Source organism: Nycticebus coucang, chromosome 2 (genome assembly GCF_027406575.1).
Source record: "Nycticebus coucang isolate mNycCou1 chromosome 2, mNycCou1.pri, whole genome shotgun sequence".
Lineage (NCBI taxonomy): Eukaryota > Metazoa > Chordata > Mammalia > Primates > Lorisidae > Nycticebus > Nycticebus coucang.
In genome coordinates this window covers 23121004-23144375 of record NC_069781.1, presented here as the reverse complement: position 1 = coordinate 23144375, position 23372 = coordinate 23121004, and the positions used below count along the sequence as shown (strand labels likewise).

Genomic DNA, 23372 nt, shown 5'->3' with positions numbered 1-23372 from the left:
AAATCAGCCTTTGATTGAAGATTAAATGAGATGAGGCAGGAAAAGTGCTTACCACTATAAATGCCCCCCAAGTGGTAGCTCTTGTTACTCACTGTTGATAATAAACTGAGAGGTGGGTGCCTTTGTCCTCATTGAGTTGGAATCTTGGTTTAATGGAGTCATTTTGTGAGTGGACTTAATCTCCCAGGCCTATTGTATTGTGAAATAAGATGTATTGTGCAAAGAGTTGAGTTCAATGCCTGACACAGGCTAAGGACACAGGCAACACTAGCTGTAAGTGCTAATGTGAAGGCCCAGCATCAATCAGTCCGTGAGGGTGATGTATGTGGAATGAAGAGGGGGCTGCCAAGCCCCACCAAAGGGCATAGGGGCCGAGGGGGAACACAGATGCTGTCATGGAGGAATAGCTTGGTTCTGGTTATCTTTCCATTCCCTGTGCTGATGAGGCAAAATGTCTGCGTGCACTTATTTGAAACTTACATGCTACTAACATGTAATTATTGAGACCAGTTTCTAAACCGCAAATGGGAGGGACTTCATTAATCTTTCTTCTAGAGTCTCAGAAGGGGGAGCTGAGGGGAGCTGAGGCCTATAGACGTGTTTGGCCTGTGGCCTCACAATTTTCCAGCTTGGCCTACCTGGGCCTGAAACAGAGATCAGCCCGCTCGTGATCCACTGCACCTTCTACAGCTCCACCCTGGGATGTTGATACTGTGGTTTATGATGAGGATGGTAATGATGATGATGTGTGTGGGGTCAGGGGGTTGGAAGCAATGTAAACAGAGAGAGTTGTCAAAATATCTAACAACCAGTACAGTCTGAGCTTCAGTCGATCAGAATAAAACCTGTCCAACAAATCAGAACAGACAGCACCCCCGATGAGCTGGCCTCTGACTAAACACCGCATACCCCCTGCAGACGACTGGACAAACACGAGGTGAGTGCACTGGGTAGTTTTGTCTCTGTGCTCTGGCATTCCTAGGGATGGAGAATCCTTTTGAGAATTGATTGACGAAATTATCTTGGGTGACCTAGATTAGAAGATGATCAATATTTTTCTCTGGAGAACTAGCATGATCACTTTTGCTGATACTTGATTTTTTAAATATTTAGGGCAAATAATTCATTTCTCTCCACAAGTATAAAAAATGTTTTGTTCTATCACTCCCAGATCTAAATTTCAAGGTAATGTGAGAACTGCATTTCATAAGGACATCAATACCTTCCCCCGTTCCCCACTATTAGGAAAACTTTTGGCACCCACCCCCCGCCTTAATGTTTGATTTTGGCTACAACCAGAAGGTGCAAACAAATGACATATCTGACGTGTACCCCCTTTTGCCTCTCAGAAATGGCAATTTCATATCATACAGCCTAACACTGACTGAACACCAACGGGAACCCCGGCTACTGCTCTGGGAAATGGAATGGAAGGAGTTGAGCCCTTTTGAGTTTGGCTGATTGTTGTTTTTATGAAAGGCAGCAGGGTGTAGTGTCAGAGACTGACCTAGATCTAAATTCTGTCTCCATCAAGCAGTGCCACGGGTCTTTCTGGCCTCCCTATTTCAGGGTTGTTTGGTAGAGATTAAGCCACTGAACTATAGAGCCTTCTAATTCATAAAAGGAACCCTATAGTTTCTGTGTTTCCCTCCCTTTCCCTCATCTGATCTGAGTGGCACCGTCTGTGTGGTGTTTCAGTCAATTTGCTGTGAGACATATTATAACCTATGAAAATCAGCTATCATTTTGCGTTCAAGTATATAGGGAACTAAATGTATTTTTTTAAGTGCCCAAGAGCTTACCCTTGGACCATAATCAAGAAAGAAACATAATTGAACAGATTAACAAAAGAATTGACAAGGAGCCTTCAAATTCAATGCTAGTTTATTAAGTTACATGTGTTAAATTCATGAACACATACAAGGCTTCATTTACAGAGATTAGAATTCATACGGTCGTGCCCCGAAGACGTGGGAAGCATACCGTTAAGTACATATCTAACAACATACAATATGCATTTTACTTTGGGGTTGATGTTTTAACATAAAACATAAAATCAATAAAAGCACATGGGGCTTATTACTAAAACCACACAAACACCTACATTGGTTCATTCTGTACACCCCTGAAACTGAAAAGGGGGACAGTTACATGTTTTAATGACTTTAAGAATAAAATCACTTGATTAAGTTCAGCTGCTTTATTTACTCGAGGTTGTGTCTTTTCTATCTCCACATGCACACACATGAGAATAGCACTTGCCTGTCATGTTCCCTCTGCACTCTCTAGCATCTAGGTAAAGGCTATCACGTGACAGATGCTCACAGAAAGATGTGACTCACGGTTAAGTCTGCTGCCTCCTAACCCCGTGCTTGTTGTCAAGGGATACAGATTCTAGTCTAGACACTGCACCCAGCTACTGTTTGGCCTTGGGCCATTATTTATGTCACCTCTCTGAGCCTGGGTTTCTTCATCCTTGAAATGATGTAACTCAGAATAGATAGACGCAGATCCCATCATCTCTAAAGCCCCAGGACATTTCTCCATTGGCCAAGATCACAGAGTCATTTTGTGGTGGATCCTCTCTGAACAAGTGGGGAAATGATGGCTCCTCCAAGGATGGAAGCCACTGAAGTCTTGACAAGGATTTATTAAGGATAACATAGAATAATGATTATGATTAAGTAGAATTAATGATTAAATAGAATCCAGGGAAGTCAATTTAAAAATGGCCACATAATTGGGCGGCGCCTGTGGCTCAGTTGGTAAGGCGCCGGCCCCATATACCGAGGGTGGCAGGTTCAAACCCGGCCCCGGCTGAACTGCAACCAAAAAAAAAAAAATAGCCAGGCGTTGTGGCGGGCGCCTGTAGTCCTAGCTACTCTGGAGGCTGAGGTAAGAGAATCGCTTAAGCCCAGGAGTAGGAGTTTGCTGTGAGCTGTGTGATGCCATGGCACTCTACCGAGGGCCATAAAGTGAGACTCTGTCTCTACAAAAAAAAAAAAAAAAAAAAATGGCCACATAATCATAGATTTGGAAAAGACCTCAGAATTCCTTTGGCTCAATCCCTCCCACAAGTTCAACGAAGAAACCCTGGTGATAAGCTTGAATATCTTTACGGATTGAAAAATCACTAGCTGGAAAAATTCTGGTTTGGAGTAGAAAGTTCCTTCAGGTATCAAGCCAGAGAGATGTGACTCTGTAACTGCAGCTCTCTCCTCTGGGGAGGCATGGAAGAATCTCTTCCCTCCTTCCATGCTGCCCCATAGTTATGTGAAGATTCTCTCTCCAATTTCTCCTCCAGTCATTTAAATGAATGTTACTTGTTAAGAGTAGACAGAATTGGATGAGTCTGGGACCATGATTCAAGAAGACAGCATCTTAGCTGTAGGATGCCTTTAGTTCATTGTGTGGTCCTGGACAAGTAACTTCTCCTATCCAGGCTGGTGGTGATATTTCATCTTAAAATGGGGAGATAAATAGAGTGGGAGGCAAATGTACTACGGGGCTTGGGAAGTTGAAAATAAGTTGGTACAGTGTGGCAAGCATGGATATAGCTGCTGTCACCCACACTCCCATACTACTGGTGCAGAAGGATTCAAGGGGTTAACAGTTCACTGAATTATTTCTAGACCCAGCTGCCAATATGATGCAATGATGTTAGTGTCCAGGGTAATAATGTGTACTTAACAAAATTCTGCCAAAAATGACAAAACACTTCCAGGACTCTGTGCCTTAGGAGAGTAAAACAAAATCTTGAGGCAAGTGACTTCTTTCTGCATGTTTTTTTTTTTTTTTTAAGGTACAGAATATAAACAGTCTAGTCCTACAGAATTAATCCCCAATGTCACAATCATGGAAACAGGATTGAGTAAGGGCTTGGGAAAATACCTTGTAAGAGAATGTTGGCAGGGGCCATGCCTTGTTCATAGTGAGTTAGCTGTACTTTTATAACCCAGAGAGATTATTGACAAACAGAGAGGTGGAATTTTCTCTGGGGTGATATAGCTCAGATTGAAATGGAGCCCCGGTGTCTGGCGTGCTATTGAACCAAACCTGACACATTTCAGGAAGTGAAAAGGTATACGTTTCCCTTTTCCTTCTAGAAATTTTCGTAATTTAAGGAATCCTTCTCTGCCAAATAGATCTAAACCATGCTGGGGTCAAAATGTTAGTGACGATAGCATTTTGATCATGGTTTCCGTATTTGCTGAGAAACACAGACTTTTCAGAGCAGATCTGGGTCATTCATAAAATTCTAATATTTTTAAGGGTGCTGATGATCAACTGAGTCCAGAAAATAAAAACCTCTCTCTGCATGTGGCTTAAATAATGCATTCCACCCTAGAAATTGGTGTCTTTGTCTTTTTCTTCTTTTATTTATGGAAAGACTGTCCTTGAACAGTTATTTGAAAAAACCACTTAGAGTAAACACAACTCATTTTGTTAGTAATCATCCTTCATCAAATGGCATCCATTTTCATATGAGAAAATATCCTAAAATGTGCCTAAAGTTAGCTAATCAATTAGCTAATACAACAAAGTTAAATTAAAGATCTATAAACAATGGAGGGCTGAGTAGTTAAAATGAGCTCGTCTGAGCCTAAGTTAATTTATCTCTGTGTCTCCGGGGCAAGTAGGTACTCAGTAAATGTTTGTGGAATTGATTTGAATTCAGCCTTTTGAAAGACATTTAACCAGTCAAGCATTTCACTCCTAAATTAACTATTTTCTGGAGCAAGTGCCTTTTTACCTAAACCCTTGAATGTTCCCCCTCATTAGCCCCTTTTAAGGGATCATAACATGTTCTTCTAAAGCATTCTTCCACCTCATTTTAAAAAATAGTATACTAATTTTTGCCATGGCAATAATGCCTTGGAGAAATAGAAGTTTTCACTTGAGTCCTATGAGGAAATCTTGGCTGTGCCCTCTGTGTAATAAAAGACATACTATCCTGTTTTCCCGAAAATAAGACAGTGTCTTATTTTAAGGTGTGCTCCCAAAGATGCGCTAAGTCTTATTTTCAGGGGATGTCTTATCTTTCCTGTAAGTAGGTCTCATTTTCGGAGGATGTCTTATTTTCGGGGAAACAGGGTATGTTGTACAGAATTTAACAAAATCAGCAGTGTAAACTTGGGCTACAGTACATTGTTTGATAAACAAACTTGTGACAGGAACAAAAAATATATAGGGCAGGGATTTTTCCAAAGTTTCAAATGTCTTAGGATGTTAGACAATTCCTGTCTTGCATAAAATTCTAAATCCAGCAGGTCTCCCTCCTATGGCGCACTGGGCAAGTTTGAAGAGGCCACTCTGGGCCCTTCTGTACTGATCTTTTCCCTCACATCTAGGTGGCTTGGTGCTCTCATACACCGGGGACAGATGCAGATAGAGCATTTTATTTTCTTAGTGGAATTTAGTTCTGATGATGGAACCCACTACAGTCATTGAGGAAAGATTTTTGAGCTAATAATAAATGTCCTAGAAGTTGGTTGAAGGAACATTCTCTTGTCAAGTTTTAGAGTTACTCTAAAAACACTCTTCACAGTAGAGTTACTAAGAAATCTTTCTTTTCTACTTTAAGCCAAGGGTAATTCCTCCATCTGAGATGCCCTTTCCCTGTGGCCATCTGGGGCCCACCCACCTTCTTTCAGGCTTCACTTCCTCTATGAAGACTCTCGTGAACCAGGTGGAGGGGACCACACCCTTCCTTGTGTTCCCACTGTGTCCCATACTGACTGCCTGGAGATGCTTAGGGTGAGAAACAGGTACAAGTTAGCCTCAGAGAAGATAACATACTAAACCTTAACTTTCCAACTGAGAAACTGGAAATTAGTTTTTATTTAATTATAACTTAACAAATACTTAGGGAGTAATACTACTGCACTGGTCATTGTGCTCAGGATGCTCTCATGGATCTTTCTGCCTCTGCTGCCTCTTGGCAACCAGACTAAGAGTGATTTTGGCACCAAGTTTGCTCTGAGATCCATCTACGAAGTCTCCCAGGGTAGGGAGCATTTGTATAATAGAAGGCCAACGTGCTAGAAGTCACTGGCCATGCCACACCCAAATACTCAGATTATATAGAATGCATGAAGTTCACACATTTCATTCCCAAGAACTCATTTGATCCTGGGAAACAAACTGGTGAATTCTCACTTTACAGACAAGTCAACAAAGGCTAAGAGAGCAGAGCTACCCCTCCCACACTTGACATATCAGTGCAAGAAAATCATACAGACCATACGATAGGAACCGATTGAAAAACAGAAGAGACCTTCTCAATATCCAGCCTCTTCTCCAAAGAAAGTAGCCTTGGCAAGGCTGATTAGATAATCCCATATTTAAAACCCTTGAGTATTTTATGGGAAAAATACTCACATAACACTCTACATATAAAGTTGTAAATCAAACCTCAGAGCAGATCTAGGTTTACTTCTCCAGATTTGGTGATTGACTTTTTTCCTCTGACCTTCAGGGAGTAAGTCCACTGTCTCTTAGCATGAAGCAAGGATGTTGTACCGTTGGTCTAGTTAGCTACAAATTGGTCTTCAGGTTTCTTGAGCAACCTAATCAGTTGGATAGCTTACACAGTCAAGAAAGAGCCAGAAATCTTATATAACAGTTTCAGATGATTATTTTTTTCTTTTAGGACTTAGTTATTCTTTAGTGTATGATGACTGATAATTTGGCCAGGAAGTGTTAAGTGGCATTCATATACATTTTGAGTCGAGTCTGTCTTGTTATTCATAGTGTTGTCTGGGTTAAGGTAGTGCCCGGAACATAATAGGTACTCAAGAAAACTACTGACTAAATGTTATTGCCGTAATTTTGACATGTATATAAAACTCATACTTGGTTATTTTGATATCTGTGCACATAATCAATGGAAAAGTTGCTTTTTTCATATGCCATAGTTGGTATGCAAATCAATTCCTTTTTAGAGAACATTTATGAGACTAACTCTCTTTTCATTATTTTTAGGCAAGGCATGAAGGTATGTGGAGAAACTGAAGAAAGATTTTGCTTCCAAAGGCTTTATACTGTTTTCTAGAACTTTCTTTGCCATTTCTTTAGAGCTCCTGAACTGAAGCAAATTTATGATCAAATTAAACAATAATTGAGCCACTGGTGACAAATGTATATAGCAGGAGGGTGTGGAGATATCCTTCTTTAAATCCCGATGCAAGTAGATCATCCATTCCTTCAGTTGGTGACTTTTCCAATTAGTATTCTCATCAGTAAGACATGTGAAGTGTAAACTTTGGGGCCTTAAATTTCCATGCTAAATCACTGCTTCCAAGGAATGCACCCTTCATCTGACCCCCACCCCCTAAATCCCTGGTTATGATTACATATGTCTGGAGAAACTTAGTAATGAGATGATACAGGACTATCACATAATGACTCTGCTTTGTCCCTATAGCAAGAAGGCTCCAAAGAAGGTTTTATCTTCTTTTGTGTAATCTACCAAAGAGATGTCACTGACGTTCACCACCAGCTTGTCCCCTTCTTGCAAGGAGAACATGGCTGCTAGGTAGATGGGCTGGAACCAGTTGCTGCCTACTTCACACACTGACTTCGTCCCCATCAAGAGCTGGGTAGGCTCCGGGTACCTGTCTGTTACTTTGGTGATGAGCACAGTGATGGAGTCTGGCTTCTTTCTTTGGCTACCTTGGCTGATCTCACCACACTCGGAGGTGAGCCCTCGGAATGTAATCTGGGAGTAGACGAAGTATTGTCCTGCTTCTGGGATCATCAGGAATTTATTGGTGTAGTTCATCCTATTCTTGGTGAAGGCCAGGCCAAGTTCATGCTCCCAGTGCAGAGCTGGAAACTGATTTTTTAAGGACTTTGTGGGAGTTTGTTTCATAACTGCAAGGACAAGAGAAAAGTTTAATTTGCTCCTGTTGGAACCTGTGGACTTTGATTTTAAAAAAAGTCTGATATCATGTTCAAAGGAGAGAAAAATGGTTGAATATAATCAACAGCTGATGAGTGCCTTGGGGAGGACCGAGGAAAGGACATATGAGTTGAGGTACACAGTTGTTCAAAGAAAGGAGCATCTTGGGCTTGTGAACTGGGGCAAACTACTTTGCCTCTCTGAGCTTGAGCTGGCTGACCCGACAATTTTGAATTTTACCTGAGCCTTATGATCCTGGAAAACAGTGAATGCTAAGAAATCCTCCCACTCTTTTATGTTCAGGAAAATGGCTTATAAATATCCAAAAAGCCAATTATTTGGCTTATAAATGCAAATAAATATCCTTCCTCAAATGACATAGATAAGACTCCTTACAGTTGCCCCTCTTGTGGACCTATGACAAGGCCAGACACCAGACCTTCCAAATGCCCATCCTTTGCCTCATAAATTATTAGGTGAACCATTTTATCCCCACTGGTCCATCAGAACACAATGCTTGTCTTATAGGCAAGTGATGACAACTTGGCACCTCCTTGATTCTAATCCTCACTCAGGACTGACCACAAACTATTTCTTCTTAGAAATAGAAATGTCTTAGATCACAAGGGTATCCCCCTGAAGTCTGTAAACTTTCTTATAGGTCAGAATACGCTTGCTTTTCCTGCTCTAGGTTTCCAACAGGTTTTTACCTATCTTTCTGCACAGTCTTGCTCCTTCCCCTGGAGTCTCAGATGTATATGAACTCTAGGTGGGAGTGCCTAGAATTTCCACATGAGCCTTGGGAAACTGGCCAACTGGTGATAGTATGAGATTCCTCTCCATAGCTTCATGTCAATGAAAATTCTTTGGAAACACCTTCACTAATGTAAATATTCAGTGATGTCATCATCTCGAATAGGGGACAGATGGACCGGATAGATTGGCAACTCTGAGGAAATCCATTTCTGAATGACCGTGTGTGAATGAAAGAGAGAGACAGGAGAGAAAGGAAGAGAGCTGATAGAATCTGTAAGAAAGTGCCCACAAAAGAAAAGAGCATAATTGTCTTACCGTAACAAATAAGTAAGCGAGGTGATGGATGTGTTAATCAGTTCGATGTAAGCATTTCACATTGTATATTAAATCAGTACACTGAACCCCATAAATGCATCAATGTACACAGTTATCATTTAATAAATAAATATAAAAAAGATGAAAGTGCCCACAAGGCAGGGATGCCACCCCCCGACCAGCTGCCAAGGAGAAAGACATTCAAAAACCCTCCAATGAGAGGAGGAATCTGTTACCAAGGGGTGTAGTTTCCAGTTTTAAGCTTCTGGAGTGAGTTTTGGTAAATATGCTGAATGATATCTTAGGAGCATGGCCCGTGGTCTCCTGGAGGACATACGAGGGAGGCTTACCTGTGAGGTGTGCCCTTGGCTTATCTCCATCATCTCTGAAAGATGTGTCTGTAACGAAAGGAGAAATGTGCTTGGGATGATTCAAAACATGACCAAAGAGGGAACTTTGGGAGTTGCAGGGTATCTGGGACAGGAGAGGAAAATCTCCTTCAGCTTGATCTGGTCCACTTTTTGTGGGTTTGAAATTGGAATGTGATGCCCACAGCAAGCACCATCGAGGACAGGAGAGACTCAGAGCAAAGAGTGAATGCCAGTGAATTGTCTCACAGCTTTGGGCAAGTTATCTAGCCTTTCTGAGACTCTGTTTTCTCATCTCTAAGATGGGCATAGTCACCCATCCCTGCCACAGATGGAGACTGTTCAGCATGATTCTTGGCACGTGGTCAGGCTCAGTGAAACCCAATTTGCTGCTCCTTTGCTCAAGCTGCTTCCTTGGGAGCTAATTGGATTTTCGGTTTCTTCATGGGCACTTTAACTACATCACTGAGTGTATGGCTGCCCCAACAGAAATGGGATGGGGAGTGGGTGGGGGAAGTGCTCTGCAGTTACATGACCTTGGTGGGTCCTTTTCCTCTCTGGACTTCTGTTTCTCCATTAGTGCTCAGGAAGACCTCAGAATTTCCCTTTGGTTCTCAGAGATGATTATATTGGATTAAGTATGTTCTATCTTTAGCGATAATAATGATGTTGATGATGGTAAAAAGCAAAAATCTGCACACTTTTGATGTACTACCCATTGTTTTAACCCCTTTATAGGAATTCATTGATTTAGTTCACACTAACACTGTTGGGTAGGTACTATTATAACCATTTTTATAGGTAAGTTAGAGACAGAGACAGGTGAAATCATTTGCCCAAAGGTCATACTGCTAGTAAATCCCAGAGCTTGGGTTTGAATTCAGGCTGTTGTCTCCAAAGGCCAAGCACTTGGCCATGACCATTTTGCCTTCTTAGTGCCTAGGGTCGGGACTCCCTTCTCCTCTGAGTTTGCATCTCTTGGCTTAGCGACTTGGTAATTAAAGACCAACCGGAACTACTAGAAAGTTTTTTGTTTCCCACAAGAAAAGGCATCAAAGATGATCACACTTACAAGCTCGCTGGTGCGAAAGTCCAAACTCCTGGTCTTTTAGAGCCTGTTGGGGAGGAAATAGATATAGTTCAGACTGACCGTCTGTAGTTCTTGTGACCCCAACACTCCATACTGCTGTGGCCACAGCACCAGTATGATTAAGGTGCCCCTGTCCCCCAGCCAGGGTACTCTGCAATGAGGAAAGTGGGAATGAAAATAGTTTTGTTGATGGGAACCTCGTACCTTAATTAGCTCTCCATTTTCCTTCTCTAATGTTCCCAGTGACCTTTCTCTCTCTTATGCTTGTCTCTGAAGCTTTAAAATTCTTTCCTACAAGCTTTTCTGGGTTCTATTCTAGGGGACCTCAGCATCTTGCTATCGTTTCCATTATTTGAACAAATAATAGCACATGCTTTCTTCTCTTTTTTCTCCACAATTTAAAAATTGGAACTGTTCTTGAAAAATGATACAGAAAAAGAAATAATGGCTGTGGTGTCCTTCTCATCAGCTTCAACAATTCTTCCTTGTTTCTCTGCAATAAAGACTTAAAAAAAAAAAATCATTGCAACCGTAAGCTTGTGAGTCATTTCCAATACCACATGACAGTGGAAGAGTAACTGCCTTGGAGGCAGAAAGATATGAATTTGAATACTGGCTCCTCCATTTATTAACAATGTGGTCTTGAGCAAGACAGTTTTCCTGTATGAGATTCGGTGTTCTCATTTGTGTGGCAGGAATAATACTATCCACAGCCCTACATTTTTCTCAGGGTTGAGATAATGATCAAATCAGAAAATGTATGAGTTTTTGCATAAATGCATAAAGAACATACAGAAAATGAAGAAACCGCTCACCTGCCTGCACATAAACCTTGAAGCTCTTAGCTTAGGAATAATACCATTATCATACTTTTGCAATGTTTTCATAAAACCTTCTCTAATACAACTTTGACACAACGTACTCTTCTGATTTGGTTCTTATAACAGCTACACAGCTTCCACTAACAAAGCAATCCTCCTGTAGCCATGAACACTTGATCTATTTTACATCTTAAAAATCTATGTGTGACCTTTACATTCCACATTTACTAGGATTCACATATACCCTTGTAAGATGCACTGCAGGTGTAAAGGTCTCAGCAAAATAACTAAGAAAATGCTATGAAAGCTATGTTAACTAGTGTGATGAAAATGTGTCAAACGATCTATGAACCAAGTGTATGGTGCCCCATGATCATATTAATGTACACAGCTATGATTTAATAAAAATAAAAAAAAGGAAAAAAAAATAAAATAAAATTGTCAAACCAGAAAAAAAAAATCTATGTGTGTGCGCATGTGTTATGAGTGTATAGTCAGGTTCTATGGGTTCCACATGTACGGATTCAGCCAATTAAGGATCAAAAGTATTTGGGAAAAACCATGAGGAAAATAATACAACAATGAAAAATAAAGCAAATAAAACCCAATACAATATAAGAACTATTCATATAGCAATGACGTTGTTTTGGGTACTATAAATAATCTAGAGACAGTGTAAAGTACACGGGAGGGACCGGGTAGGTTACGGCCAAATACTGTGCTATTGTATATAAAGGACTGGACCATATACATATCTGGGCATCTATTGGGGTTCCAGAATCAATCCCTATAGATACTAAGGAAAGACTGTCTTGTGAATGAGGGACGTGTGTCTGTGTGAGTGTGAGAGGACCCAGCTTCCCCAGTGGGAGAGAGTGTGGATTGATGTGTTTGGTGTCTGTACATTTGCAGACACCAAATGCATGTGGGGTGGTGTTGGGTGGCTGGATTTCTCTCCATCTTTCTGTGTGGTCATGTGGCTGTAACTGTGTCACCGGTGAGTCTAGATCTGTGAGCGGTTGTGTGACATTAGTAATCTGGTTAGAGCTCAGACCAGAATATTATCTCTTCCAAGCCATGCTACCCAACCTCTACCGGAAGCTCTCTTGAAGGAAGCAATCTTGTCTTTGAATGATTAACAGACTTCATGGTCCCTCCAGCCCCTTTCCCTCCACTTCCTAATTCTACTAATGGTGCCTCTGCTTCCCCTTGATTATGAGACCTGAAATTTGCTCCTTTCTTCTTCCACAAACCCAAGAGCTGTCATTTCTGCTTTGCAGTTTTTCTCATCAGGCTCACACTCCAGGCTTTGGCATGCTGCTCTCCTGGATTCTTCTGATAGGTCTCCCTTCCTGATAAGGTCTTTGTGCCTTGGGTTTCTCCATTTCCCTGGTCTAATTCCTTGCCTGTCTTCAGGGGGCTTTTCTTAAAGAATCACTTCATTGAGACACAACTCTGTTCATAAACCTTCAATGGCTCCCCACGGCCCTCAAGACCCAGTCCTAACTCAATGTGGCATTCAAAGTCCCAAACTGACCATCCCAGTCTTGTTATCCACTATCTACTCCTGTCTAAGCCCTCTGACTTCCCAGCCCTCTGTGTGCTGGGAACGATTTAAGGGAGCTGAGAAATGCAGCAAGTGTATCTACATTTATGGGATAAGTAGGGACACTGGTCTACTAACCCCATCATGGGCACATTCTCCTTCAGCTTCACAACAACACCCTAAGGAGGGTGCTATTCATATCCTCATGTTGAAAATGTGACTGAGCTCATGGAAGAAGCCCAAGTGCCCATTGACCCACGAATGGACTAGCAAATTGTGGTACATGTAAACCATGAAATACTATACAGCCTTAAAGAAAGATGGAGACTTTACCTCTTTCATGTTTACATGGATGGAGCTGGAACATATTCTTCTTAGCAAAGTATCTCAGGAATGGAAGACAAAGTGTCCAATGTACTCAGCCCTACTATGAAGCTAAATTATAGCTTTCACATGAAGACTATAACCCAACTATAGCACAAGACTATGGGAAAAGGGCCAAGGAAGGGGATGGGAGGGGGGAGGTTTTGGTAGAGGGAGGGTAATGGGTCAGGCCACATCTATGGTGCATCTTAGAATGGGTACAGGCGATTGCACTAATGTACACAGCTATGATTTAACAATAAAAAAAGAAAAGAAAAAAGAAAATGTGACTGAGGGGGGATAAAGAACTCTCCCAACATCCCTTACCTGCAAATTACAGGAGTAATTTGGTTACTCAGGCCTTTAACTCAGGCCATGCCAGTCCAGAACCCCAAATGCCAAACCTACTGCACTGGACAAGTTCCTTCTCTGGTGAGGTAGATGAATAAGTAACAGCAGTTTCATGCAGTGGGGCAAGTTCAGAGTTCAGGAAAGAGAGATCTGGCCCAGAAGTGGGAGAATCATGGAAAATTATTCCTCAATTGAGTCTCACAGGTTCTTCGGGTATTAGCCAGGTGATAAAAGAGGTAATGGGCATTCTAGACAAGGCCAACAGCTTGTGCAAGAGTAAGGTGGCCCAACAGAACATGGAGGCAGTTGGAAAATGGCAAGGCTTTCTTCTGCCAAATGGATACAGCATATATACTGAGCACAGGGTCCTGTCTACAATGGTTTTTAAAAACCTAAACCCAATTTCTGTGACCAGTCATTCAGCATTAATAATTCTGGATGGGCTCAGGGAGTGGAGAAGCTTATTCTATAGCCTATCACCTTACTTTGTATTTACCAAGCAGATAAAGGAATTGATCCTTTGGCAAGGCAGAAAACTGAAGATGGGGTTCTCAAAGAGAGTCAGGGTCTCTCTTGGTCTTGATTGCATCCTCTTGTGTAGGAAAGGATACCTGTCTTGGGTGGTCTTCTTTGGATTCATTTCATTCTCTGCTGAGAAATCTTCTCGAATATATGTTTATCCTTGCCTAAGCAGATACTCAGCTAAAAATTTGGAGCATTCTTTTTTTGACTCAGAATCCCACTGTCATTAGCATGTGTTTGGGATATGGACACATTTCCATGTTTGCTGTGCTCTATTACTTGGCCACACATTTTATTTTCATGTATGGATGGATGTGTTTGGATTTTAGTGGTGCAGAATGCCTTGAAACATCTGGGGGTGGTGACAGTGCCAGTTGCCAGGTTTTGGGATACAAACATTCCAAGAGTCCCCAAGAACATCAGTTGAAACTTTCTCTTTAAAAAAAATGTCTAAGCCTATTGTTTCTGCTTCTCTTAATAATGACTATCTATCATGGGAGGAAGATTATTTTAACAGGAAGCAGGAATGAATGAGGAGATTTGAGAGGATGAAATAGTAGCTCATTTGGGAAAAGGTGTATGCATTGAAGCTGTCCCAATGTTTGCTCTCAAGATGGTTGCTGGCAACACCAGGCCGATACACTGTCTACCTGAGTTCTATCCTTCCCTCAACGCCATCACTTCTGGGTTATTCTGGGGTACTAACAAGACAGTGACTCCTGAGGGTGCTGGTTACTGCAACATTAGCCTCTAATTCTGAATAGATGTGGGGCCCTAGACCACATCTAAAGAATGAGATTTACTCCAATTTCAAACCACTGGCTGAGAACCAGGATCTAATTTTATTATTTGTGTACTTAACAATTATCTCTCTCTAGTGGAATTCAAGCTCCCTACAGGTGGGAACCTAGTCTGCCTGTCTTGCTCACCACTGTATTCTCAGTGCCTTGGACATGCCAGGCACTTCTGCCGAATTATCTCATTGGGAGAATGTGCACACTTTTAGGCACCAGGAAGACAGAGGTAAAAAAGAAAGCAGAAGATGGGGTCAAGTTCAGCTGCTACAAATTCAGCCAGAGTTTTGCAATCTAAACATCTAGGAAAGAGATCATTTTGCTCATGGTTTTTAAACTTTGAATTACATAGAGGTAGGTAGTCATAATCTTTTAGTACAAGGGCCTCTAAAATTCTTCATCCGGCTCTGCATGGATCATAGTTATGGCTCTAGAAATATTTGTCAAAAGTTGCAAGACTTAGCCAGGAGCCAGAGTCTGAAAAGACAAATGTTCATGAGCATTATCTCAGTGGGAGAGTGAGATGCCTGCCGCTGTCCTAATTAAACAAGCTGGGGTTCTCCTACTTCCCTTAGTTCCTGTGGGTCAGAGAATTTTCACTCTTATTTTGTTTTATTTTATTTTATTTTGTATGTTGATTGGTAATCCTGGACTTGAACTGACCATGACCTGTTATCATAGGCATTTTGGGAATTATTCTAATTCTAATTAGGCAGAAGAAAGAATGGTGAGAAAGAGGAGACTGAGATTTAGTTGAAATCCCCTCCCCACCCCCCCGCGCCCAGGTGCCAGGCCCTCTATTGGGCATTTATGTGTGTTCCTTATCTATAATAATACTCCAGCTACTTTCAAAGAAGGGGTCAGGATCACTTTTTAAAATCATCTATGTGAGCCTTACAGCGGAGTCCTTAAGAGGTTAAGCAATTGTCCAAGGTCAAAGAGTGAACAGAGGACTTGGGATCTGAATCTTTAGACTAAGTTCAGACCCTGGTGCACATTAGGAGCTCCATAAACATTAGCTGAGATGCTAGACAAACAAGTCTGGAGTAAGATAATCTTTGAGATTTCCTGGCATTTCCCCAGTAAAATCCCTTGAGTGTATTTTAACTAATGATCCACTTAGCCTTTCCTCCCCTGTGCTATAGTCACTCTCTCTATCGATTCATAAACAGGAAGAGATAGATACTCATTTCTTGCTGTCATTAATGCTGCAACTGCAAAGGCATAAATGTTTTATGACCCATAACATCCTCCCAGCACTTTCAAAATATGCAGACTTTTGCTTTTCTGTGCCATCTCCCTGTTTATACTCACACACGAGTATAAATCCAGTCTGCTAATTTTTATTCTGAAGTCATTTCATTTCATCATCCCCCAAGGTGCTCCAGACAGGACTGTGTATACGCAACATTCAGTGCAGTACAGAGCAAAGATGCTGGTGTTTTTAGCTGAGCAAATTTGGAAATCCCAGCTCTACCATTTCCTGGTGCTCTGATTGATTTTCTTATGTCACCTAACCTTGGTGAGACTTGGTTTCCTTATCAATTACAAGTAGACAATGATTCTTTCCTCCCAGGACTACTGTGATGGCTCAGAAAGACCACACACACAGAGTGGGTATCCATCTCATCTATCTCTTTCTTTGGGATCAATAAATGCTTGTGGGCTGAATCATTGTTTCTGCACACCCTCCTTTTGGTCTTATGACTTCAGTTGTACATAGAAGCCACTTTTGTATGTATTAATGACAAGTGGCAGACTCAGATCCTTTAAGAACTCTGGTGGCTTCTTCCTTTTTCTTGGGACAGACATTCAATAAGCTTCCTCTTGCTGGAGTTTGGTTCTGGACCTCCTGTTTTTTCAGAACACAAAGTGGGTTGAAGTGGAATGGAATTTTTGCCCCTCATGTTTCAATCTCAAGCTTGTTGCTGCTGTCATGAAGGCCGTCAGGCTGGGAGATGATCTCTTATAGCCAGTGTGTGGCTGCAGCCAGTGGTGTGAGCTCTGTCCAATAGAACAAAGGAGCTCCCTGAGGCGACCTGGGATTCAGTGATGAGTGAGCGAGGAGATCCTGAAATTACCAGCGGCAAGCTGCCCCCTTGTCTGGGATTTGCACCCACTGCACCTGCCCTTCGGGCCTCTGCCTTTCTTCACTCCCTCTGGCTTCCCTGCCCTTTGCCCCACAGCCTAACCTTTGGAGTGAATATTTTCAAGGTGCGCTGGGGTTTCCTGGGGCTACAGCAGGGGCGTTACCACTGAGGGAGTAGGTGTTTTGCAATTTACAGAGTACCTTTATCTTAACTGTTTGTTTCCTCTAGACAGGGCTAAAATGGACAATCAGGGTTATCCTCCTCCCCAAAGAGAGGAACAATGGGAGTGAGGAAACTTGGGGTAGGTTGGGAGTAGCACGATGACAGTAGCTTTCTGGACAACTTGCAGAATTCTCCTACAGTGCATGGAAGAAAGAGTATTAACCTCCTCATTAGCTCGGGGGTTTGTACCTTGCCCATCCCTTCACCCCTCTCCATCCTGAGGATACTTAGTGAATGCCTCCTCTGTGCCAGCTGCAGCTAGGTGCCCCAGGGTGGAAGGGTGCTGGCATTTGTTGAGCACTTACTCTGTGCCAGATGCTTCTCCTGCTGAGATCCTCCCGACCACCCCAGGAGGTGAACACTTTATTGGACTTATGCCCAGAACAGGTGGTTAGGAGAGATAAGATAGAGCAGGTTTGAGTCCCAGTGTCACACTCTTTAACTGTGGGTACATTGCTTAACTTCTCTAAGCCTCAGTTTCATCATCTCAAAGTGGGGATAGTAATAGGACTTTCCTCATTGTGTGGTTTTCGTTATTAACTGAGATGATGCATGTAGCGATAACAGCAAACACACCAGACACCCCATGTTAAACACTTTCTAGGTATGATCTCATTTGCTCTTCTTAAAAACCTTCCTATGAAGAAATGTAGTATGGTGTCTAGTAGTATAAAAGAAGCTACTAAGAGGTCATGGCTGGGATGGGGTGGCACTACGGCTTGCTCTTAATCTGTGTGCAGTCCCAGCTAGGTGGCATCATATAATGGGCTCCTGCTGGTCAGGGTAAGTCTCAGGGGCATGTGTTGGGGGTTGAAGAGTGCAAGGAGCAAAGGCTAGGAGTCTTGCAGGGATTTTCAGGAATGGGTAGAAGTGAGATCAGAGGGAACTAAGGAGAATGTGGGGGAGAATGTGCAGGTGATTCTAGAAGTAAGACTGGGAGGGGAAGGACAGATAGGGTAGTTGTTCTACCTGGCAGAAATGCCTCCTGTGGGATCGCTGATAACTCATTGCCCGGCACTGACTACCCACTCTGCTGTGCTTGGGCTGAGCCACCTTGGTGCGTTCTGCTTTGCCTAGAGCACAGACTGGGCACCAGAGCTGTGCTGGGGAAGACAGAGGCCTGGCCTTGGGGCACCTGGGAAGCCACAGAAAGGCCCAAAGAATGCCCAGGCTGTGGTCAAGTGCAGCTAGATAAAAAATGGATGGGAAGATATGATGGGGGGTTGGAGGACAGAGGAAGTGGGGAAGAAAGTCTGGAGGGACAGTGAATGGACATGAGAGAGAGAGACCAAGAAAAGTCTCCAGCATCACCAGCGATGGCAGATTCCAGGGCAGGTGGAGAAGTTGTCCTCTATGATGTAATTGCCTTGAGCAGGGACATTCCCTGGTTATTATAATAATAATTGATGCCATTTACTAATCCCTCACTTTCTGGAAGACACTTTAAATATTCTAATTAGCACTACTTCATACATAAAGAAGATGAGGCTTAGGAAGAAGTAAACATGGCTAAGAAGTAATCAGGTCTGAATTCAAACTGAATTTGAAGCTACGATTTAAGATTTTTCTGAGATGCTAATCTGCCTGATATCCCACAGAAGTCTAAAGGTCCTAAAACATTTTACTATGCCTATTTTTTCTGCATAGGTAAAATACACATCTTGTGCCAAAGAGTGTGGGTTTATCAATGTCTCCCTCCTTCCCTGTTGACAAGCTTCCCAGCTCCCCTCCCTGGATGCTAGTATAGTTGACATTTCTCTTGTGCTCTTCCTGAGATATTTTACGTATTTGTAAACACATTCATATTATGTGAAGTTTTTCATTAAGTGAAGTGGACCATATTATATGTGCTGTTACGCACTCTGCTTTTCTCGTTTAACTTGTACGTAATGGGTTGCACATACTTGGCTATATTAAAGGGAGAGGCTTGTTTCTACCTTCGCAATGTCTCAGGAGATTGCCTGCGTTATGTATCACATTCAATAATAAAACTGTTTTCTTTCTCTTCCACCTTTGTGGACAGGACTTGGGGTTGGGAGAAGATTTTGTTTTAATTATATTTCCACAACATGAGCCTGCCATACTCCTGCTCTGATCCTTACTTTTCTCTTTGGAAAAACACTCAAAGCCCTATTCCCACCCACCCCAGCCCAGGAGTCCTGGGAGGGTGATTCTGAGGGTAATAAGACTTGGTGTGTGAATTTCTTCTCGGGAAGTCTGGCACAGGTGAGGCTCAGTGACTGGCAATTGTTGTCACTGCTGTCACTGAATTCCTTCTTCCTTTGGCCCATGGTATGGCCGCCTGGCGCTTGGCACAGAACACTGCTGCCTGGGTTCGAAGCAGGAGGTTAGATGGGTCAGTTTCAAAAAAGATCTTGGCTCTGCCGCTGACTAGAGGTACAGGCATGGGCAAATCTCTTTGGCCCTCTTAGACTCAGTTTCCCTATCTGCAAAAACAAAGGGCTTTTGGCTGGCTACCCTTCAGGGCTTTGTTGCCTCCAATGACCAGTGCTCATCGACTGGCTCTTCTCTGTAATGGGGACCTCGTGCACAGCATTCTAGTCACAGAAACTTTCCCTGAACCACCCCTATCTTGATGTGTGGACTAAGAGAATATCTGGAATTCCACAGCACCTCTATGTTAAAGGAGCCTATTTCTTGAGGCCAAGACCAAGTTTTTCTCATTATTTGCCTGGTGCTTGGCGTAGAATAATGACCACATTGCAGTAACTGTGTACCTGCAGCTCTCCCCACATGCTCAGCACACAAAATGCCCCTGCACAGGCCTATTGATACTGGTGGAGTACTGATTTCAGTACCCCTTTTCAAAGAAGAAGAAACAGGCTCAAATAAATGAAACCACCAGCCTATTTGCCTGGGGTCAGAAGTTGCTTAGCTGGGTTTCAAATCCAGGTATCTGCCTAAGAGTCGTATTTCATTGCATGTCCACCTAAGTCCTCCTTGGTGACCCTGTTTTCCCTCTGAATGCCACCCTCTGCATCTCCTGTGAGCGCGTCTTCTCTGACAGTCCCTCCATATCCACTCTCCACCCTGTTCAGTGAGGCTGCTCCTGGCTCCTTGGAGCCCTGTTGTCCTGCTGAGTCTGGTCAGTGGCACTGGAGGCCAGGGGGAGAGAGGGGTCAGCCTCCCTTCCCCCTGCTCGTTCCCTGCTGTTCTGGCCATGGCCACCTCTCTATCCCGGGCCCTCCTGTCCTCCAGGCAGGCCTCTCTCAGAGTTTGGTTCTCCCTGGGTTTCTCTAACACTCCTCCCTCCACAGCCCTTTCACCCGAGGCCTGGTCACTGCTTCCCACCAGCACCAACCCTTGAGTATTAAAACATAATATTTCAGCGCCAATATTTCCAGCCCTATCTCAGCAAATAGGCCTAGCCTTAAACCCCTTCAAACGCCTCTTTACGTGTCCTCCTTTAAACTCTTGTCTTTGAGTGGGCCAGCTGTTTCTTCTCAGGACCCCGATTGCTACATGTGCCTCGGGTGCGCCGCCGTTTCCCTTTTCATTTTCTCTTCTGACGCACTAAGAAGTCACACAGCCTGGCCAAGCTGCGGCTCTGCACGTCCACTCTCCGGGGAGAATGGTTGATTTATGATGGAATGGATGGTGGGAGCCTGTTCATTTCTCCAGCACCTGCATTGAGGCGGGCACGGACACAGCCTCGGGGTACAGGGGTGAGTAAGACGCACCTTCCTTCACGGGGCATCCTAGTGACAGCTCATGCCTGCAACTCGCCTGCTGTGGGAGCAAGTCACTGGCCCTCCCTTGGGCCGTGGCCTTCCACACGATAGTCTTCTAGATAAACAAAGACGTTCTCTGCCTTCTGGTGACCTTGGGGATCTCAGACATCGTCCTGGGTGGTAGGAACCCGTCATACTGCTGGGTTCCCCTCAGATTCCCCGGATAGTGCAGGTTACTAGAGGCCACTCTCTAAAAAACCACTGTCTCCTTTAGGCGAAAGAGGGACAGAGTACCAGAGTGACGACCGGTGCTGCCACATGGCTTCTCGTAGGGACCTGCCTCACAGTGGCCAAGGGGTCACAGCCTGTCCTCCGGTGCCCTGCCATTCTGGTCTGCTCGAACAGCACTTCCGGTCGTCTGCATATGTCTACATTTTACAAGTGATGGCCTGCGGCCATGGATGCTGCTGCCTGAATCACAGTCTGTGGACTCTGGCGGGGTAGTTAAAAATTAGCCATGGCTTATGAACTGTGTCTCTGCTTTGAAGCTGGCTGGGATTGCTTAGATTCCAGGCTTTTGGCTAAACCAATTGAAAAAGCCTGTTTTCTCCTTTGGAATTTAATACTTCGGACTGAAATGAAATCAGCCATCATAGATAATGAAGGAGATTTCTATTACTGGAATGATACATTCTTGAAGCTTTGAGGTACATTTTTGATGTTCCTAGTTCAGAATTATGTTTTTCTCCTTGACACCTGAACTCCACCCCCACCATTATTCTCCCTGGAGTCTGTATTTTTTTCTTGACTAAATTTCTCCCCAGCTTCCAACAAGACCTTAGAGCTAGACAATCGATCTTGAGTATTAAAACATAATATTTCTATGTGGTATATATACAAGCATAACATGGAATGCTACTTAGCCATAAAAAAGAATGACTAAGCTTCTCCCAAGCTTATACCAAGACCTTAGAGATAATCAATCTTGAATATTAAAAAATAACATTTCTATGTAGCTTATACAAATACACACACCACGGAATACTACTCAGCCATAAAAAAGAATAAAATAAGTATCTCTTGCAGTGACTTGGATGCAACCGGAGGCCAGTATTCTAAGCAAAGCATGTCAAGAACAGAAAATAAATGCAGTGTGTTCTCACTTGTAAGTGGGAGCTAAAGCCATGGTGATGCGTGGCCGTACAGAGTGACTTGATGTACTTTGGATAGGCAGAAGTGGGGAGGGGGAAGGAGTTGAAGGGATGAAAAAAATGACCTATTAGGTACAATGTCCACTACTCAGCTAATGAGTACACTAAAAGCTCAGACTTCACCATTATATAATTCATCCATGTAACAAAAAACCATTTGCAGCCCCTAAGTCTGTTGGAAATTAAAAAAAGTAATAATATTTTCAACCATGAAAGGGAATTAGATAAATAAACTGTAGCATACACATTTAGGAATATGGCTCTATATCATCATGCTGATGTGAATTTATTAATATATAAATAAAATCATGCTAGGAGATTCGGTGTAATCCCATTTTATTAAAAATAATATGGGATTATATAATCCGAACTGTTAACAGTGGTCATCTCTAAAGGGTTATGGGTAATGATGATTTTCTTCCTTCTCTTAACTATGTTTTCTAACTGTTAAAAATTACCATTTGTTACTTATGTAATTTTAAAAGACAATTTTTTAAAATAAGAAGGAATGTTCCCAAATCATCAGTACTATATACTAGGATTATACTTATCTAAAAACATAGGGCTTGAGGTTATTCCCATTTAAACATAAGAAACATTTCATCTCCTGGAAATAACTGAGAATAAAAACCAGATTGAGCTTCTCCACCTCTCCCATTCTGCATTTTCCTTGCATGTGGAAACAAGGAGTATGATGCATCTTGGAGCTGCCTGTCCTTCATCCAGCTTCCAATGCTGAAATAGCTGCCTCTGCCGGAGACTCTGCTGACAACCCCTTCGCCCCCCAGGTCACAGTGGAGTCTTGCTTACCTGGAACTGTACACAGGCCTCTTCATGGGCCCGGAGCTGGCTGATGAGCAGATAGGTGATGAGCACTGCCACGAAAGGAAGAGACACCAGGTAGCAGGTGAGAGCCCAGCGTCCGCTGCTCTTGGCCTTGGGCCTGTAACCACCATCCTCGGGCAGCATTTCCATGCTGGCTGTTTCCCTAAAGCCCAGACTCAGAGCCTCTGCCATACTCCTCCTGCTGGTCTGGAGGCGCCTCTGACTCCTGGCCAGAGACCCCCCCATTAAATAAGCCTTGACAGGGGTTGAATTAACCACTGCCTACTCCTCCCCTTTTTTCTTTCCCCCTCCCTGCCTTGAGCACACTGTGGCCCTGCCCTGCAAGAGAATGTACCGCCCACAACAGAAACCAAGTTTGGTTTAAGAAAAAAAAAAAAAGAAGAAGAAGAAGAAGACAGCTTTCCCAAGCATATTTATATACAGTATACTCATGTGCTCCCTCTTTCATTTACAGAAGGAAGTTAGGAAAGTCCCCGCAGGAG

At 43.0% G+C, this 23372-nt stretch overlaps 1 protein-coding gene across 1 annotated transcript; it reads right to left on the bottom strand.

Moving 5' to 3' along the window:
- Positions 1-1872: 1872 nt before the first annotated feature.
- TNFSF15 (TNF superfamily member 15) lies at positions 1873-23161 on the bottom strand. Its single transcript, XM_053576464.1, has 4 exons — positions 22855-23161; positions 10415-10457; positions 9325-9372; positions 1873-7875 (listed from the first exon to the last, which is right to left on the bottom strand). Exons 1-4 carry the CDS (start codon positions 23113-23115, stop codon positions 7421-7423), a joined length of 807 nt encoding a protein of 268 aa, XP_053432439.1. The 5' UTR covers positions 23116-23161; the 3' UTR covers positions 1873-7420.
- Between the last annotated feature and the right edge of the window lie 211 nt (positions 23162-23372).

Bases quoted from the DNA above. Each gene is read 5' to 3' on its own strand.
- TNFSF15 (XM_053576464.1), bottom strand. From the start codon at position 23,115: ATGGGGGGGTCTCTGGCCAGGAGTCAGAGGCGCCTCCAGACCAGCAGG. The intron at 9,373-10,414 runs GTAAGTGTGATC...CTTTCGTTACAG, and splicing joins ACTTTCGCACCAGCGAGCTT to ACACATCTTTCAGAGATGAT. The intron at 7,876-9,324 runs GTAAGCCTCCCT...TTGTCCTTGCAG, and splicing joins GCCAAGGGCACACCTCACAG to TTATGAAACAAACTCCCACA.